Source organism: Fusarium keratoplasticum, chromosome 1 (assembly GCF_025433545.1).
Source record: "Fusarium keratoplasticum isolate Fu6.1 chromosome 1, whole genome shotgun sequence".
Classification (NCBI taxonomy): Eukaryota; Fungi; Ascomycota; class Sordariomycetes; order Hypocreales; family Nectriaceae; genus Fusarium; species Fusarium keratoplasticum.
The window spans coordinates 4,803,312-4,821,956 of NC_070529.1; the positions used below are offsets into that span (position 1 = coordinate 4,803,312).

The 18,645-nt window shown below is 54.3% G+C and overlaps 6 protein-coding genes across 6 annotated transcripts; 3 read left to right on the forward strand and 3 right to left on the reverse strand.

Moving 5' to 3' along the window:
- Window positions 1–4,241: 4,241 nt before the first annotated feature.
- On the forward strand, window positions 4,242–4,991 carry NCS57_00142600 (HIG1 domain-containing protein; the record flags this gene model as incomplete). The annotated part of the gene is made up of 2 exons (XM_053051490.1): window positions 4,242–4,875; window positions 4,930–4,991. The coding sequence occupies 2 exons, from the start codon at window positions 4,242–4,244 to the stop codon at window positions 4,989–4,991; spliced, it is 696 nt and encodes a 231-aa protein (XP_052920005.1).
- A 903-nt stretch (window positions 4,992–5,894) lies between these two features.
- On the reverse strand, window positions 5,895–7,403 carry NCS57_00142700 (uncharacterized protein; the record flags this gene model as incomplete). Its single annotated transcript, XM_053051491.1, has 1 exon — window positions 5,895–7,403. The coding sequence occupies one exon, from the start codon at window positions 7,401–7,403 to the stop codon at window positions 5,895–5,897; it is 1,509 nt and encodes a 502-aa protein (XP_052920006.1).
- A 956-nt stretch (window positions 7,404–8,359) lies between these two features.
- On the forward strand, window positions 8,360–10,790 carry NCS57_00142800 (TRNA-dihydrouridine(47) synthase [NAD(P)(+)]; the record flags this gene model as incomplete). The annotated part of the gene is made up of 3 exons (XM_053051492.1): window positions 8,360–8,667; window positions 8,721–10,640; window positions 10,709–10,790. The coding sequence occupies 3 exons, from the start codon at window positions 8,360–8,362 to the stop codon at window positions 10,788–10,790; spliced, it is 2,310 nt and encodes a 769-aa protein (XP_052920007.1).
- A 771-nt stretch (window positions 10,791–11,561) lies between these two features.
- On the reverse strand, window positions 11,562–12,938 carry NCS57_00142900 (Peroxin-13; the record flags this gene model as incomplete). The annotated part of the gene is made up of 3 exons (XM_053051493.1): window positions 11,562–12,277; window positions 12,326–12,775; window positions 12,884–12,938. 3 exons carry the CDS (start codon window positions 12,936–12,938, stop codon window positions 11,562–11,564), a joined length of 1,221 nt encoding a protein of 406 aa, XP_052920008.1.
- Window positions 12,939–14,158: 1,220 nt separating this feature from the next.
- On the forward strand, window positions 14,159–15,512 carry NCS57_00143000 (LigD-N domain-containing protein; the record flags this gene model as incomplete). The annotated part of the gene is made up of 2 exons (XM_053051494.1): window positions 14,159–14,623; window positions 14,697–15,512. The coding sequence occupies 2 exons, from the start codon at window positions 14,159–14,161 to the stop codon at window positions 15,510–15,512; spliced, it is 1,281 nt and encodes a 426-aa protein (XP_052920009.1).
- Window positions 15,513–15,939: 427 nt separating this feature from the next.
- On the reverse strand, window positions 15,940–18,238 carry NCS57_00143100 (uncharacterized protein; the record flags this gene model as incomplete). Its single annotated transcript, XM_053051495.1, has 4 exons — window positions 15,940–16,528; window positions 16,578–17,670; window positions 17,726–17,959; window positions 18,016–18,238. 4 exons carry the CDS (start codon window positions 18,236–18,238, stop codon window positions 15,940–15,942), a joined length of 2,139 nt encoding a protein of 712 aa, XP_052920010.1.
- Between the last annotated feature and the right edge of the window lie 407 nt (window positions 18,239–18,645).

Sequence of the window (18,645 nt, forward strand, 5' to 3'; positions counted from 1 at the left end):
AGTGGAGATTGTCCTCCGCCTCGTGCAGCATGAGCTGCCTGACTCGTGCCACAGTTACAGTAGCGTCCTCTCATTGTTTGAGCGCAGAACTGGCCCTCTTAGAGATCTTGTTAAACCGATCCAGGTACGCCACTCCCATCCTCGAGCCTCACGGCCGGCCCCCGTCCAGGCCTCCACCGAGGCTAGTCCGGCTGAAAACTCAAGTGGGCTGGACTCGGGAGGATTCAAGGGCACAAAGGCACTTGGGATCCAAAAGTGGGCGCAGAAGCGTCATGGAGCAAAGCGCCAAGGCACTGCCAGGTCGCCCATTCCACAACAGGACAGCGATATGTCAGCCATACCGTAATCGCGCGCACGCTGATTCCTCGAGGACGAAGTCTCAACGACGCCGTCTCTGATGTGGAGGGAGCCACTGAATGGGTATCGCTCCCCGAGGAAGTTAACTCGGGGGCTAATTTACGGCGTCTTTTGGTCAAGACGGGATCTGAACCGGTTCGCCCGCTTTCCAATCACTTTCCAATCTTCAGAAGGACAATGCCCGAGCTCGCAGTAAAACCAGAGGCTACAGGACGTTTGGAGGTTGGTCTCGTGACCATGGATCAACAAACGAACGACGAGCGGAGGTTGCGGCTGCGGCTGGGAAGGATGGGACCTGCACAACCAACCAGGCAAGGGAATAACGCAGTTCAAATCGGATCCGTTTGGATGCAGGCACTCGATTGAGCCTCTCGCAGCTCGCCTACCTCGACACGGTCTCTCGATGCTACAGTGCGTCCTAACTGTGGGAGTGCCAATCAACAGTGAGCTAACAGTCTGCACTTCGCTTCCATGTGGGCGAAGCATCAGTGACCTTTTTTCGACTTGTCCCCCTCCACTCTCTACTGCAATAGCCTTGAGGCTATTGTCGGTGTATCCAGGTGCATTGAAACCTGCTGAAAGGCTATCAGCTTGCCCTGCAGCTTGGGGCTTCTGAGACATGTCGCAGCGCAGGAGCGCCAAGTTAGAGCCCCATACTCTGTACAGCACCTAGCATTGGTTCAGTACAATGCAGCCGTTGCCGTTGTTGAAGCTGCGGCGGCTGGCGGTGGCGGTCTCCTCGTTACTGTATCCCCACGTTGCGGCTGGATCATGATGACGCCGGAAGCCGCAGCTTTCTGGAGGTGCTCCCCCACGTCTTGAGGACCGACGTCCAAGACATGGCGACTAGACATGTGCAATCATGGGATTTGGAAATTGCATCACTGATGAGACTGGCGTCATCATAATGGTGATGGCGAGCTACGCCATGCAGATACACAGGGATCGGCGTCAACTAAAGCCACATAAAGCAAGTAGATGGGCATGGCAGGTCACTATCACGACGGTTGGGCCAAGTCTCTGGCGAGCTGCTGTCTCGAATGGCCTCGCGGGGGATGAACAAGTCCCTCAGGCCATGCTAAAGAAAGTGCGTCTTGGCAGATCTACTGGTTCCCATTAGATGATGGCATGCATCCAAGCGAAGTTGGGCGACTTGCATAGGGATGCGGGCAGGCGGGTAGGCAGGCGTGGCAGGCAACGTCGTCCTTGAGACGATCTAGAGGTGCAAGCCATCCAGCGGCGCTATTGCAGATCAGCTTTCCAGCCATCGAGGTGCTGATCATGTCCCAGATGAGCCTTGCCGAGGACGGAGAGGAGAGGGGAAATAAGCCGCAGCCTAGTCCAGACCACACTTGGCACTTTCGAGGGCCAACATGGAGAGAGAACTAGCGACAAGGAGAGAGAGGGCATCGATGGTTTCCCTCGCGAGAAGCTCGGTACGATACCCAACTTCTCATGGTGTTGTTTCCGCACTTTGCTTTTTCGATAGGCGAAGGCGTCGGTCATGACACCCTCCATCCGTCTCGATAGTCGCCCTCTATTCTGGTCCACTCGCATCTGACAAGGCTCTAGCTCGTCATCGCTAAAGGCGCCAGCCGTTGAAACCGACAGTAGCTGCATTTCAGGTCCGGAAGTCGGCTGACACTATCAGCTTGGCTCGAAGCCAGTGTATCATGACTGCTTCTGATATAGGGGTTGGGGGTGGAAACCCCGCCTCCCATGTCTACCTAGTTGACAACCAACGCTGGTGTTGACAACTGGCGCTCTCAGTGGTGGGCTCGCATTCTGCCTTGTGGGCTCTGCTTAGCGGTCCTGTCAATTATGATGCGCAGGGAGAGTTCCCAGAACGCTCGTTGAAGTGACCAGAGACGACTGTGCTTGTTGGAATGGTAGTTGTTTATGGACAAGGCCATTGCATCCCAAGAGACCTCTGCGAGCGGGTCTGCGAATAAGAAGGTAGGCATTGTGCCATAAGACGCCTGATGGACGTGGTTAATCGCGACGACGAGCAGGACCATGGCTTCAGATGGCGCATGACTCGAGGTTTTGCCCAAAGTCGTTGATAACAACGGCAAAAGATATGCCGGGTTGCAGGAGAACCAAAACGGCTTGGTGTTGATGTTGCGAATCAGATTGCGAGGCAGCCGGGCCACGCCTGGTTGCGATAGGCGCTTTCGATAATGACGGATAGCAAAGACGACGGGATCTCTGGTGTCATCTTTCGCGCCTCAAATCAGACCGACCATGCGAACAATCGAATCTGATGGCGGAACGGGGTTGGCCGTAGGTCAGTGACAAGAAGCGAAGCTGGCCAGATTGCCCTGTCTCTTTTCTCCTCGGTTCGCGCTCCTCGTATGAGGCGACAGGTCAATTTGCGGCATTCGGGAAGTGAGTGAAGAGAAGGTGCCGTGTCGTTGGTGGAAGGGAGGATGGAGGATTTGGTGGCATTGCACTGTCTTTTCCTGCTGGGTACAGATTGGATACTTGGGCAAAATGGCAACAAAGGTCAAGGTCCAATGGCGGCCGACTCGATTCCAAAGTCAGGCCATGAGGGATGTTCCGGAGGGCTCCGAAAGCCGTCTGGGGGGTTACGGAGCCGAGGAGATGGGCATTCCGTATTTCAAGGCACGCGGACGGTACGGCCTTGAACTGGTCGGCGAGGTGGCGTAAAGTCCCCGAGAGAGGAACGGCCAAGTTGCGGCTCTGTAGGACGCAGTGCCGGCCGACGACCCGAGAGCGAGCATCAATGAAGGGATATGATATCCACCGAGCCGCAATGTCAGATCTTACAAGATGGACTGCAGCTGTTATTCAGCATGAATACTCGATGACTGTCCCGAGCAGTCGAGCAGTCGGCGGCCGTGCCGAGCAAGGGACCCCGTCAAGCGGCACAGTTACCGTGCCTGGAACGGGTTACGGCAGGGCAGACGGCACACGATATAAGAGCCCAGAGCTGTGCCGCTCTGGCCGCAAAATGCCGCACAGGTTGCCGCTATTTCGGGGACCAAGGCGGCGGCGACCAGCGGCTGGATCGGGCTTGCACTGTTTAAAAACATCATGTTGTCGCGGGTAAAGTAGGAATTGGGGATTCGAGACTGTCTTTGTCGAGGAATATGTCGACATCAGCAGATGGGCAGACTTTTGGTACGACACGCGCACACGCGCGCGCGTGCGTGCGCAAAGCGAGGGGAGAGAGACAACAAATGTTAAGGGGATGATATATATTGACTCTCCTGTTCTATCAGCGAGATGTCTTTCTTCTTTGCTCATTCTCACGGATCTCGTTGGAATTCGGCATCCATCTCTTTGCGCTGCGCCTGTCTCTTCTATCTCCCTCAAGCCAAAAAGTTTGAAAGCCCTCGGCGTCTCGGTCATAATTCGGTCTTGGTTGCAACGGACGGCTTCGGAAGAATCTGACATCATTCATTGCCGAAACCCGTCGTCATTCACAGCGAAAGACAAGAACTGTGTGTGTGTCGATTCCTTCTCTGTTTCGCATACGACGGCACACGACACTGTCAAGGTTTTTGTCATCATCAACGTCACTTCGGGATACGCGAAGAATTGTATTTCATCGAAAACACCATCGCTCATAAAAAGACCGATAGCCTGCGCATCAACAGACGCATCCATATCAAATCGGCCATCTTTCATAACTCTCCGAGAGCCATTTTTTGCAATTGACCCACACTGGGCTGAGCCTGAACCGCACGCGGGCACCGCAACCACCTCATCCCTATCATACGACATTTATTACGACCTCATCCACTCTCTGGGGTAAGCTACAGCCAAGGTCTCGAAATCTAAAAAGGACCGCACGCGAGCTTCTCGTACGAATTGGACTTGTCAACTATCTCCCCAATACTCTACCAACTACCGCAAACATGAAGATCCTCACCAAGGAAGAGGAAGAGGCCCACTACGCGGCTGTCGTCAAGGGCGGTCTCATCGGAGGCACCATTGGCATCGGTGTCGGCGTTGGAGGCGTCCTCTTCGCCTCGCGACGATACACAGCCTTCCGAGGCCTCACCATCCCTTTCCGGACCTTCCTTGTCACCTCGGCCGGCACCTTTGGCGCCATCATCAACGCCGACCGCTGGTCCATGGCCTTCCAGAAGGAGCAGAACCCCATGAACTTCTACCAGGACGAGACCCAGCGCGTCCAGCAGATCACGCGCGAGAACCAGACCGCCTACGAGCGCTTCATGGAGTATGGCAAGGAGAACCGCTACTCCATCGTCTTCATCTCGTGGCTCGCCTCCATGGGCCTCGCCTTTGCCCTCGTCAGCCGCTCCCCCATGAACACGGCCAACAAGGTCGTCCAGGCCCGTGTCTACGCCCAGGGCCTGACCCTCGCCGTCCTCATCGTCTCGGCCGTCTTTGAGATGAATGACGCCAAGTCTGGCAGCGGCCGCTGGCAGACCGTCATGGTCATCGATCCCGATGACCCCGAGCACAAGCACCTCATCGAGAAGAGGATTCACAAGGAGGAGTACGAGGGACAGGATCTCTGGAAGGGTAAGTTACAATGACATCCTGAATACCGAGCTTGAGGCTAATTGAGTAAAACAGACATGGTTGCCGCTGAGGAGCGACGATTAGCTGCCAAGAAGGCTTCCGAGACCAAGATCTAAGCGACCAAAACCTATGAGCAACTACATATGCTCGATAACCACACATTAGCGACCAACACCCTACGAATCACCTCTAATTAAAAAAACTACAAACCAATCGGCGCTATATCATAGGAGGAGGGAACGGCGAGATTGGACCCAGTATGAATGGGTATGACAGCGGGAGACATTAGGAGTTTCATGATTACCAGCCAAGGAACAGAATAGTTCTTGGTAAAAAGGTGAGGCCTTGCCTCACTCAACAAACCAACGTTCGAATAACCTCTCGTCTTTTCCTACCTGTATAGAATAGGACGCAAGCAAGGGGGCCAAAAGGGGGCACGGGAACTTGTAACAAAAGGCAATGACCTCGGCTGGCGATTGGCCCCGGCGGATTTGAAATGATTTGAATTTGTTCTGTATCATACTTAGTGGACATGATGATATCAAAAAAACACCATACCAACAAGTACACATGCCTGCAAAACGTGCTCAAGAGTAAGGGAGTAGGTATTCTACGCTGTTTGACAAATTACTATAGAGTACCAATGGGCTCGCTATCCTCTACAAATCCACATTGACATCTCTTAACGAAGAGCAAGGTTAGAGTAGGACGGCATATTCTGAAGCAAAGTAGAGCTCCGTATAGTCCCTCCTTATGATCTATCCATTCTCTATGTCAGAACACAAGTTCAAGATGTGCCGCAAGCCACCAGGCTGGTATAACAAATGTCTGCTCTTGGGAATAACCAACATGTTAAATTCATCTACAAAAAGGACTCATACCACCGACTCCCTGCTATATCTCTTTTTTTCCGAGGCTCTCGCTTCCATCTCTTGATATCCGCTCGACCCAACCCTCTGTAGACAGTAAAACCAAGCACAAACACACTGAAATATCCAAAGAGTTCACCCAGCCGTGGTCTAGACCTCGATGGTGAAGTGGCTGATCTGCGAGTAATACGCATGCACGGCCAGCTCCAGAAGCATCACATCGCCAAACACCTCGCTCCCGTCAAAGCCGCCTATCACGATAAGACGGCTGTCGTATAACGCCGTGCCGTGGTAACCGCGCCCAGAAGGTGCCTTGCCGTAAACACGCCGCTTATCCCAGGTCATTGTGACCAGGTTCAGTAACAAGACGTCGTTGGAATACTCGTTGCCATCGTGGCCGCCAATGACGAAGAGATAGGAGCCCACGATGGTGGCAGTATGTGAAAGACGGCGGAAAGCGACAGGTATAGGAACGGCTCTCCATACGTGCGTCTCAACATCATATACCCACACGTCGTCGAAGCACTCGCCGCCGTCGGAGCCGCCAAAGATGATGAGCTTGCTGCCCACCATGTTGGCCGTGTGGTAGCCCCGTGCCTTGGGCCGGTAGTCCTTGGCCCCTGGGGTCGTCTTGTCAGGGCTAGATACTAGTCGCCATGACATTTTGTTGACGTCTGTGACATCGAGCCGCCAGATATCGTTCAGAGCTCGTACGCCATCTCCGCCGCCAAATACATAAATGCCATTCTTGTACAAGCATGCCGTATGCGCCCTACGCTTTGAGGGCATCTTGTCACCGATAATCCGTGGCTTACTCCACCGGAAGTTTGTTGTATCCAAAACATAGACGTCGTTGTAGTATTCAGGGCCGTCACCTCCGCCAAACACAATGAGCTTCTTCCCTACGGCGGTGCAAGTCATGGCTCTTAGAGGGACCGGTATGTCACCAACGACGTGAGGCACGGACCAGTGGAAGGAATCCGCGTCCAAAACATAGAGGTCGTTGAAACACGTTCTCGAGTCGCACCCACCAAAGACGTAGACGTTGGAACCGGTAATAGTGGCGGTATGCGCTCTTAAGCACGTATGAGGGGCACCGGATACGGGCGCCTTGGACCAGTACATGCCGGAAGCCGGGGCCACGGGGACATCGGGCGCCGTCCTGGGATCCGGGAGCGGGGGGTATGCTGTATATTCTCCTCGCACTGCACGAGGGGTATGGGATCCATATCGCGCCGCGACTTGGGCAGTTGTGCGACTGGCTATTGCCGACGTTGACCGCATGGCCGTGGGCCGTCGAGCATGACGATCGTCGCTGGAGCCATCTCCGGCGCCGTTGGCGATTGATACTGGTGGTTTGGTAGCTGGCCTCGAAGCAGACGAAGTAGGGGGTTGTGAAGCGCCTTGTGATGTTGACTGAGAGCGTTGACGTATTGAAAGGTCGGAGGGTTTTCGACGGTTGGCCTGGATGCTCTTGCTGGCAAGATGACCTGGAGTATGACTCCTGGGCAAGGGCGTAGGATCGCTCGACTCGTCGTCGTCGGAATCATCGTCGACAAAGCTGGGCCTCGCTGCTGTGGGAGCGCCAACGGGCCTCTGGGCTCGCACTGCCCTGGTCTTGAGAGGCGACTTATCGGAAGACCTGCCCGAATCCGCCATGTTCTCGCAGGTCCTTCTTCATTGCCCGTGGGAGATGATTGTAAGCCTGGCTTGGGATCGAGGGAGGTGGGTGGGGGGTAAGGCGACGGGACGGTCAAGGACGGAGGCAGCAAGCAATGCAGTTGAAAAAGAGATGAACAATACCAAAACACAAGTAAGGTACAATACTAAAACAAAGCCGGATTGGCGACGTGCCAGAGCCGGAGAGAGAGACACGCGCCGTGGGTTCTGGTGGTGGTGATGATGATGTCGAAGGGTGTGATCGTGCGGCGGCCACCTTCCTTACAATAGATTCCCTGGGGTCGAGGGCCCCGGGCGGGTGCCAGATGGGGGATGGGCTCATCGAGGCTGATGTACCCCGGTACCTTGGGCACTACGACGTTCCACCAACCAACGAGTATCTGCTGATTTTTTAGCGAGGGTTAGCGAGGGTTGACCCCTGTGGCTCACCCTCTTAAGGGTTTCTCTGGGCATGAGGGGTACCTGATACATCAGGTCCATACCTGCCTCCGCTGCCCGACCTGGACCTTCATGCGGCCTGCCCCACCAAACCCGCTGTGGGAAGGAGCCTCTAGCGCATCCATAGCTTGGTCTATCAGATCGAGATTTTTTTCTATTGTAGGGCCCTCGACTTCGAGGACAAACGCTTCTTGACAATAACAAACGTGAGGTCAACACTGGCGGGTTTTTCAACAACTTCATTAGTCAGATAATCAAACGGTAAGCTACTCCAATTGACTCCTCGGCATGCGCAATTCCTCGAGAAACCCCACTGCTTTACCCTTCAAACATTCACCTCTCACACCTCCCTCGCCTCCCACTCCCACTCTCACTCTTACACTCACGGCCCTGACTTTTACAAGTTCCAGCCTCACTCACCACTGCTAGGTCCTTTTCGCTTAGCTCGCATATGCATAGAGCGTATTGATTCTCATCGCTATCACTGCGCTGAAATCATGAGCGAGCAGGCAGACGCCCAGATGGGCGGCGTCACTCCAGAGCCTCAGCACGTCGAGGTTGCGGCCGATGCCAGTAACATCACTACCACCGCCGCAGATGATGGAGAGAGGGCTTCGAAGAGACTTAAGATGAACGACTCGGTCCCATCTCAATCTGTGCCCGGAGAGGGTCTGCACGACGCGCCCACGGGCAAGGATGAGAAGGTGGCCAACGGTGAGAAGGAGCAGACTCAAGAGTCAAAGTCTGACTCCAAGACTGAGCACGTTGATGGACGCACCAAGGGAGTCGCACCCATTAAGAAGGAGTGAGTCAAACATGCCCTGCGACGTTGAACATGATGAAACTAATCATACCAAGGTATCTCGTTGATGTGTCCACTCTGAAGGATGCCTCAGCCGACGATGTGAACGATGATGATGCCGCCGAAGGACGTGAAGCTACCAACGGAGCTTCCAATGAAGCAAACGGCGAGAGAAACGACCGCAAGTCTGGCAAGGGCAAGAAGGACAAGAAGAAGCAAAAGGGCCAGAACACAGAGCGTAGCTTCGGCAAGTTCGATGACGCCTTTCGCATTTGCAACAGCCGAGCTTTCTACCCCGAGTTCTCCCCCAGAGAGTGCAAGTTCGGCGACCGATGCAAGCTCTCTCACGACCTACGCAAGTATCTCGAAGAGGGACGTCGAGGAGACGTTGAGACTTTTGACGGCAAATGTCCCGTGTTTACGGCTCATGGCCACTGCCCCTCGGGCTGGAAGTGCCGCTTTGTCAAGAGCCACATGAAGGAGATTGAGCACGAGGACGGAAGAAAGGAGCTGGTGCTCATCAACACCTCCGCAGATGGCGGCCAGAATGGCGAGCCCCAAGATGAAGAGTCCGAGGAGCAGCGACCTGGCGTCTCCAACATTGTCAGCATGGACAAGAAGATTGACCTTAACCGCAAGCGAACCGACTTCACAAAGGCCGACCAGTACATTACCTGGCTCAATAAGGAAGCCAAACTGAGCGAGGAGTTCATGAACCGCCGAAAGAATCAGTCCGACGAGGGCATCGAGGATCTGCGTGCTCGCTATGTCGACCCTCCCTTCAAGCCCTCTGAGAAGCGACGCCTCTACTTTGGTCCCGAGACTCCTACCTTGGCCCCCCTTACTACGCAAGGAAACCTCCCTTTCCGTCGTCTCTGCGTTGAGCTCGGTGCTCAGCTGACATACTCTGAGATGGCCATAGGAATGCCGCTAATCCAGGGAACCAAGGCTGACTGGACCCTCCTCAAGGTCCACGACTCGGAACTCACTCCTCCCAAGATGAACCCAGGATCGGTCCCCATCTTTGAGGACTACGATCACTCCCGGGATCTCAAGTTTGGTGCCCAGATCTCAGGAAACAACCACTGGGTCGTCTCCAAGGCTGCTGATGTTCTGAACCGCTACTGCCCCCATCTTCGCCTCATTGATCTCAACTGCGGTTGCCCTATTGACATGGTGTTCAAGTCCGGCGGTGGATCGGCGCTTCTTGAGAACCACGGCAAGATGGAACGCATGATTCGAGGCATGAACGCCATGTCCGGGGAGATTCCCATCACTGCCAAGATAAGGACTGGCATCCGGAACAACCGCCCCACGGCTACCCAGCTCATTGGCAGGCTGGCCTTCGGTGCGCGGGAGCATCGTGAGCGCCTCGGTGCCCCTGGTTGCGCCGCCCTGACTCTCCATGGACGAAGCCGTGAGCAGCGATACACCAAGAAGGCTGACTGGGGCTACATTGGAGAGTGTGCCGCTCTCATCAAGACCTACAACAAGGAGAAGGACAGCCTCACAGACACAGCCGCCGAGCCCGATGAGAGCTCCCTCCCCAACTCCAAGGACGGCCGCATGTACTTCCTCGGCAACGGCGACTGCTACTCACATACTGAGTACTATGAGAACATTGAAAAGGCCCGTGTCGATACCGTCATGATTGGTCGCGGTGCCCTTATCAAACCCTGGATCTTTGAGGAGATTGAGAAGGGTCAGTATCTGGACAAGTCGTCGAGCGAGCGTCTCGGCTACATTGAGAAGTTTGTGCGCTACGGCCTTGACGCCTGGGGTTCTGATGAGCTTGGCATCGGCTTCACGCGCCGCTTCCTACTCGAGTGGCTGAGCTTCGCTCATCGCTATGTCCCCGTCGGATTGCTAGAGTATCTACCCCCTAGCCTGAACGACCGGCCACCCAAGTACAAGGGACGAGACGAAATGGAGACGCTAATGGCGTCCAACAACTTTAGAGATTGGATCAAGATCAGGTACGTAACAGCTACGACAAGCCCCCTACGGTTCTTTTAGTGATCAGCAAATGCTAACATGTTAACAGTGAGATGTTCCTCGGTCCTGTCCACCCGACTTTCAACTTCCAGCCCAAGCACAAGTCGAATGCGTATGAGGCTGAGGGTTAAGGGGACGAACAAAAGCGCAAATAGAGAAAAGTGGATTTCAAGATGATGAACATGTCTTGGTTGGCTGTCATGTCTGCTATGTCTATCATGGGACGGATTTGCTTGAGAGGAAGACATGATGTATGTACATGAGCCTTTACGACACGATAGGCCATGAGGGACAGCCGGAGCTCTATCGTAGGCCTCATGAAGGGGCCGATATGTATGATCGAGCCAATGATATTTTGTAAAAGTTCACAAATTCATCAGTCCTGGGTGCACATGGCAAGCGGTACAATATGAGGTGACATGCCATATGGTAATGAGGTTCTAGCGTACTCAAACATGGCCCAACTTGTTATATATCCAGCCAAGTTATGAGTATCATTGATCTTGCTAAACCAGATACTGCAAGGTTATATATCCAGTTCAACTTCATGGACACAAGGGGCTTAACAATTGAGAGCGCAGCAACTTGGAGTCGGTTTGATGAATTAAGAATGAATGTCCATGTTTATCAGTGTCGAGGAGCACAACTCCTCGAGGTATCTGCTATAAAGGAATAAAAAAAAGACAAAGTAAACCTGAACGCTAGGAACTAGTATGTTCGTGAATAACCAAAAACTCCGTAATCATGTTTTTTTGCCCAATGTATCCAATACACCCACCGTCTCGTCTTTGATCGAGACGGAGTCTTCTTCAGACAGAATCGTACAGCCTGCCGTTGCCATGTACAGTTGGCGCCGTTGCTCCGTTGCCAGGTCGGTTCCTCCTCTTGCAATTAAACCCAGTCTACGAGTAGAAGTGGCTCCTCTGCATGCCATCAGCCGTGGCATACTCCTTCTTGCCCTCCTCGGGTCGCTCAATTGAGCTTGTGAGCGAGTTGGTGCGGCTGCTCTCGCTCGGTGCGGCCTTGAGCTTCTTGGGCTCCTGAGTCGGGCGCTTCAGGACTTCGAGGTAGGTCGAGGGAAGGTATCCTTGGCGGCCATCGCGAGATCTGCATTGCCACCATTCGCTGGGGTTGCCGGAGGGGTCGTTCTTGCTGAGGACTGCAACCAGATCACCCTTACGCGCCTCAAGCTCCATGCCGGTGTTGGGCTGGGGGAGGAAGTCGTAAGTGAGTCGGCAAAACTCGAGCTTGGAGGGATCCATCGGCTGCTGCGATTCGAGCGCCTGGGCCTGGAGGCGCCTCTGCTCCTCCTCCTGGGAGGCAGCGAGGCTCTTGATCATCTTGGACATGAGGTAAGGGATACCAAAGGCAGCCAGGACAAAGAAGAGCAGGGGCTTCTTGCTGGCCTTGGGAGGGAGAGGCTTGCCGTCAGGTCCCATGCTGCGGCCTTCGAAGTGCGCAAAGGCAGCTGGTGTGAGCGCCATCGCATCAGCGGGTGGTGGCCGGCCAGTGATCTTGGCGATCAGTGTCCGGATCCAGCGAAGGAGGGTGAAGATACCCAGTACTGATCCAAGGGTATCTCGTAGGTTGCCGAATTGCTCCGCGACAGAGACCATGGCTGAATATTGTTAGTTGCTGCGCTTGCTCTTGATACAAGTCAACTTACCAAAGAAGCTCGAGTGGGTAGCCATATAGGTGCTCTCAAGCATCTGGGCGAAGCCGCCAAATGCTGTGACGATGCCCTCAAGCATCTGGAAGGTAGCTTGGGTACTATTGTTGAAGCTGTTGGTCAAGCTGTTGGGGTCGCCAGGCATGCCCATACCACCACCCATGCCTCCGTACATGCCGCCACCCATACCACCATACATGCCTCCTCCGTAACCACCGTAGCCGCCGTACATGCCACCGCCATAGCCGCCCATCCCAAATCTCGAGTAGGGGCTTGAATAGGGCGACGAGTAGGCGCCGCCCATGGAGCCGTAGGGAGAGGTAGCCATACGGCTATAGTTGGCGGCGTTCTGGTTGACTGTGGACGTGAGGGAGGAAGGGCGGTTAGGGAGAGGTGGTGCAGATGAGTCGGTAGTTGAAGTGGCGGTTGAGGGCGAGACTGAGGCAGCTAGGATCGAAGGAGTCAGCACGCAGGCGCATAGACGCGGGGAAGCAGGTGCAGGTGAACCAAAGAGGAGATGGAATTGGAGAAGAGGAAATGTTTATCCTGACTTACCAGCTGCAGTCGTAGCCGCGCCAGGTTGCTCCCAGGGCTTGGGCGGGGACGCCATGATGAAGGATTAAAGAAGGGAGAGGGGGACCCTGGAGAAATGTATCGCGAAATCTAGATCTGTGCCGTCTATGTTGAACCGCCTAGGTCGCGCCTTTGCTGGTCGCTCCTCGTGACGTTTTGGTGGTGGACCTCGGGAGGTGAGCCGGACGCAAGATCGGAGGCTGACTCCGTGGTTTTTCCAGCCTCAGCTAGCGTTGCCGCGGTCGCGCGGGGGCAACGGAGTTGCCTCGGGAAGTACGAAGAGGGCAGCCGTTGCCAACGTCGATATCTTCGCGGCCGTCGTTCGCTCGAGAGGTACAGGCAATGGAAGGATTTCGTCTGATGGGACGGGACGCTGGGTGATGATGACGGATGAGGAGGAAGAGGATGGAAAACCAAAGGGGACCGACCGGGGGGAAAGCGCGACAGAATTGAAGTTGGCAGAGATAAAAAGTGGGGACGGAATAGAATGGCGACGAGCGTGATGGCTAAAAGGGAAGGAGAGGCGCAGAGAAATCCGGGGGGGCGAACGGGGCCCGGGGCTACGACCGATCCAACCTCGGCACTGCCGCCCCGCTTGATATGATATGCGTGCGATAATGTTCTGCTCTCACCGTTTTTGCCGTTTGGAGGATGGTGCGCGAGTCGTGAATGCTTAATAATTGCAGCTGAGTGTCATGAAGACAAAGAGTGACAAAGAAGAGTGGCAAAGAAGAGTGTGTTAATGAACTTGTTCGACAGTAGGAGTCTAGACGTGCTTTCTGTTCATTGAACATGAATATCAAAGAACTGAGAATAACACCCATGTGCTTGCCGTAATCCAATTGCCTAGGCTGACCTCCATTCATTGCCTCGCTCTCGGTCTCTTCTCCCGCGGATCGCCACCGTTGCCCATATCTTTTTGGGCGGGGAAACCTGCCATGTGACAGTGACCCTGCGTTTCGCCACAGCCCTCGGCCTATCCTGTACGCCAGCCGAGCTACCCTGCATTCCCAGGCAATGAAAAGAAGCAATGAATCGATAGGCTTGGAATTGCATAATCAATCAGTTTTTGTTCTCGAGCGTATCAGGTAGGGTTCCGATTCTCTTTTCAAGCGATTCGGGGAAGGGATTTAGGGAAGGGATTTCGGGGTGGGATTTCAGGTTGTACATAGCCCGGAGATCTTGTGAATACCTAGTGGACGACATGACGCTGACCAATCGTCTTTCAAATCTACACCAACACAACATCAACACAAAATGACCAAGAAGCGACCAGCAAGCCCGAATCTCATACCCAACCCATTCATCAAGAAGAAAAATCTTGAATGGACACTAGATTCTCCATCTACTACCAAATCTGCTCAATCCTCTCTCATCCCTCCGCCACCCACCACAGCCGACATCGAGTCTGGATCAGCCACCATAGATGACCACCTCTCCCATTTCAAAGCTCACCTTTCCGAACACATTATAACACCGTCCCCGCTGCTCCCTATCTCGTCGTATGCCTCACTCTACTCTAGCAACGTAGGCAACCCCCAAGGTGCTCACTTTGTCATCCATCAACATGACCACCCCATCGCTGGCACACATTATGATCTCCGACTCCAGATCAGTGAGACGAGCAGTGCCAGTTGGGCCATCATGTACGGGCTCCCAGGTGACCCAAATAGTGTTAGACTGAATCGAAATGCCACCGAGACACGGATTCATTGTCTCTTGGTATGTCCTTAGATCCACAAACTCAGCTCGACAAGGTGACGGTGAGCCAAGACAAGATTGACGCCAGCCTTAGAACCACCTGATAGAAACTGCTTCATCGTCGACAGGTTCATTACTCATATGGGATACGGGAACATACACTATACTTCCCCGGAAGAGCAAGCACTCACCGTCATCCGATCCCTCATCACCCCCATCATCACCAGATCCACCGCCCGAAGCAACACCACAAGTCCTCTTACACGCCGCTTTCCAAAAACGCAAGATCCGCATCCGCCTCCACGGTTCTCGCTTACCGGACCCTTACGTTCTCAACCTCCGCCTCACCAAATCAGAGGACGCTGCTGGGAGGGCAAAAAGCGGACGGGCGCCTCGAACTAAACGCCGTCGTCAGGGTAGAGGCGCTCCGCAGCCACAGTACGAGACAAGTGATGAGGGTGAGAGTGAAGATGGTAAAGGCGAAGACGTGCCCGTGACTGTTGATACAGCCGCAAACGCAGAGAAGCTGTCTGCGATGGAACGTGAGATCCGCGAGCTCGAGGATGAAAAAGTCCGTCTAACAAACGCCTACCCAGGGGCTTCCAATACCATTGGCAGCGTCCACCAGCGTCGATGGTATGTTTCAATGGACCGATCGGCCTGTGGTTTCGTTGAGAAGCGAACCAAGGGTCGTTCAAACTGGGAGTTAGACAATCATGCAGAACCCCACGAGACAGGGCCTAGCGAGGCCCAGGACAAGCTAACTGGTCGCCTGTCTTATCCATTCTACGTTCGTGGCGCCGAATGTGAGCGCAGTGTTGTGACGGGACGGCGAGGTGCTGACATTCTCAAGGACGAGGGGGTGAAAGATTTTGTGCAACGCAAAGGTTGGGAACCTGTGCTGAACTGAACCGAGTTACCCTCCTGTTATATCCTGTTATGCAAGTTTCACATGAACTGCGCCCATCCGAGATAATGGAAATAAATCTTATTCTGGTACATACATACATTACTGCGAAACCCTGGGCTGTCATTGTTGTTCCATGATGCCTTTTCATAGCCTCCTGGTACATGGCTGTATCCCTCGTCTACCCTTATGCCGGACCACTCACAAGTCCCATCTCGCAGGTTTAGCAACTTGCTACCCGGCCATCGCCATCGCCATCCCTGTCATCCATGGGATACAAATCAGTCCGTCCTGTCCAGACTCATAAAACGCCTTTCCATGCTTGCTAACCACGCATCATCGCGTCCTTGTAAGCACCAGCCATTCCGAACCCGAAACCCTGTAAAATCAAATACACATTTTGGAGAAATAGGAGCGTCCTGGAAGGCCTCTAAGCCTTGGGATCAACCAGAGTTGGTGCAATTCGCCTCTTCTTGGGCTCTTTGCTCTCCTCTCTTTCACCCTCGCTCGTATCTCGCTTGGTACCCGCAACACTGCCTGTGGTGCTCCGTGGCGTCTCCGGAGGTGTTGTCATAGGCACCCCCGTCACCTTACCCGAGTTTGCTGCTGCAATTCCTGGGACGCTTCCAGCAATGAGGGTAGGGTTGCTGATCACGCCCGTGGGCACAGTGCTTGACTGGGTCGTAATGGTTGCAATCGACGATGTCGAATTGGACCTCGCTGGAGAGGATGGGCGTTGAGAAGCGAGCGAAGCAGACGGAGGCGGTGATGGAGCCGTGAAAGAGCTTGCCGAATTGCGATGATGGTGATGTGAGCCGTTTGGAAACGGCGACGGGGGCGCGAAACTGGTCGTCGGTGTTGGTATAGGGGTATTCTGATTTGATGACGACACAGTTGTCTGGGACTTGGCTCGAGGAATCTCGCCCTTAAAGACCTCGCCTAATTCGCCAGCTGCGAAGGATAGAGAAGAACAGAAGCCATCGGAAGATGATATCATCAAAGTTAGACCATCGCTTGACCTAGTTGACTTGTTAGCAGGTGCTGGGGTCCCTGGGGAGTTGTACATACCATGCAAGATCGGTAAAGGTAGCGCAGTGGAGATTGCTCACGACGCAAATAGGGGACTTTTGTTGAGTATCATACAGCAGTACCGAGTCCTGAGTAGCTACCGCATATACCATGCGATATGGCAGTGAGAAGGCAGGCCTAGGGCCAGGGGTAGATGAGTTCACTTCCAGGTTTGAGCTCTTTGACTCGCTTGTTGCGGTTGCAGGTGGAGGGGGCGGGTCCATTACGGAGGGAGCTGGGGAGGGCTTCGAGAGAGGTTCAGGAAGAGACGGAATGGGCTCCTCAGCGGATGATGTATCAATGGTGATATTTCTCGTAGTGGGCGGAGACTGGCGTAGAGTGTAGAATATGGGAGAACACTTTACTACCACAGACGGCTTCTTGTGGCCTGGCAAGTGGGCGATGGGAGGCTTGTTGATGCCCCCTCGGGTATATATATAGACAGTGTTGATCACCTCGTACGTCGGCTTTGCATCCTTTTCGGCCTGGTGCTGATTCTGGTACTGCCCAGATGGAGTCAGGAGCAGGCTCCCATCGGGCGTGAACGTGAGTCGTCGAAAGAACGAAGTCAGGGTCTCGTTGGCGTAGAGGTTGGCATTCTTCATTCCCAAACCAGCGCTGATGGTTGACGACGGCTTCGGCGAAGGATCCATCGGCATGACAGCTGGTAGCGGCATCGAGGGGGCCGGGGATACGGATCGGCGAGAGGAAAAGGAAGACCGACGGCTGTGGCTCACGACGCTTGGAGGGTTCATGGGAAGGGCAAACGAGGTTGGTGTGCCCGGCGCAGAAGGAACTGGCGACCCAACGGAGGGGGCAGAGTCGAGAACGGCGAGCGAGGAGCGGTGGCCGAAGTCAGGAGGAGCAGGGCTGCTGGAAGAGATGCGTCGAGGGGGTAGGTCGGCCTTGATGTGGCTTGCGAGCCTGGGAGTCTTGTCATCTTGGCTTAGGGTGTATTGGCCGTCCTTTGTTTTCAAAGAGTAAATATGAACGGATCGATCGGACGACTGTGTAGCGATATACTCGTTCAGAGGATCCCAGGTAACGCCCTGAACGTAGTGACTGTGCTCGGCGATTTGGCGAACCAGCGTTCCTGTTCTCGAGTTAGAGGTCGTTGGGCGGCGCATCGCGAACTTGGACTTGCTGACCTGTCTGGGCATTATAGATTCGCGCTATGTTATCCATACTGCCAATGATGAAGTGGACGCCATCGGGAGACCAGGCCAAGTCATAAATCTCGGCACCGCTAGAACGACACATATGCTTGGCTCTCCACGACTCCTTGTCATCTGAAGCTTCGGATCCGAAATTGTTCTGAGGCGTTTCGGTCGGAACCCAGAGTATCACGTTGCCATCGTCGCCGGCAGAGGCGAGTAGTTCGCCTGGAATTAGATCTATCAGTACATGACGAAACATCAAGAGAGCGGGGGAAGCCAACCTTTGGGGGCCCAGCGGACAACATTGACAGCCTGGTTATGTTTGGAGAGTGTCGAGAGATACTCGACTTTTCGTTCCTCGCCATCCACCTGAACTTTCCATATTCTCACATGATTATCACCACCAGCGGTAGCGAGACGTCCTTTTCCATTTGGTTCAAAGTGAGCCGAATAGACCGGAGCGTTCTGGTCGTGCCAATTGATGATGAGGGGCGTGGCTTTCATCGCGACGACAAAGCAGATATGCTAGGGCGGTCGAAGCTGGAGCTGCATAGGGAGGCGCCTGGCGAGGCTGTGGGAGAAGAGGGCGCTCTATTGCTCCCACGCTCTGGAAACGAGATAGATGATCGGCCGAGGACGACGACAATCTCGGGTTGATATGTAAAGAAGAAAGAATGCGAGTGTGGACTCGAAAACCGAGGCGTCGAGGCTATCGGCAGGGACGAATTCGGCAGCCCGTAGTGCAAAGTAAAGTAGTGAGCGATGACTGGTGAGTTTGAAATGGTGGAGAGCTCCAGGCTGGAGCTGGTGTGGACCTTGGAGGACTTTGATTAGACGCCAAGCTGTAGGGGGATTCAATGGCGTGAAGAGCGGGTAGCAGTAGATCAATCACGGGGAGAAACGTTGGTGAT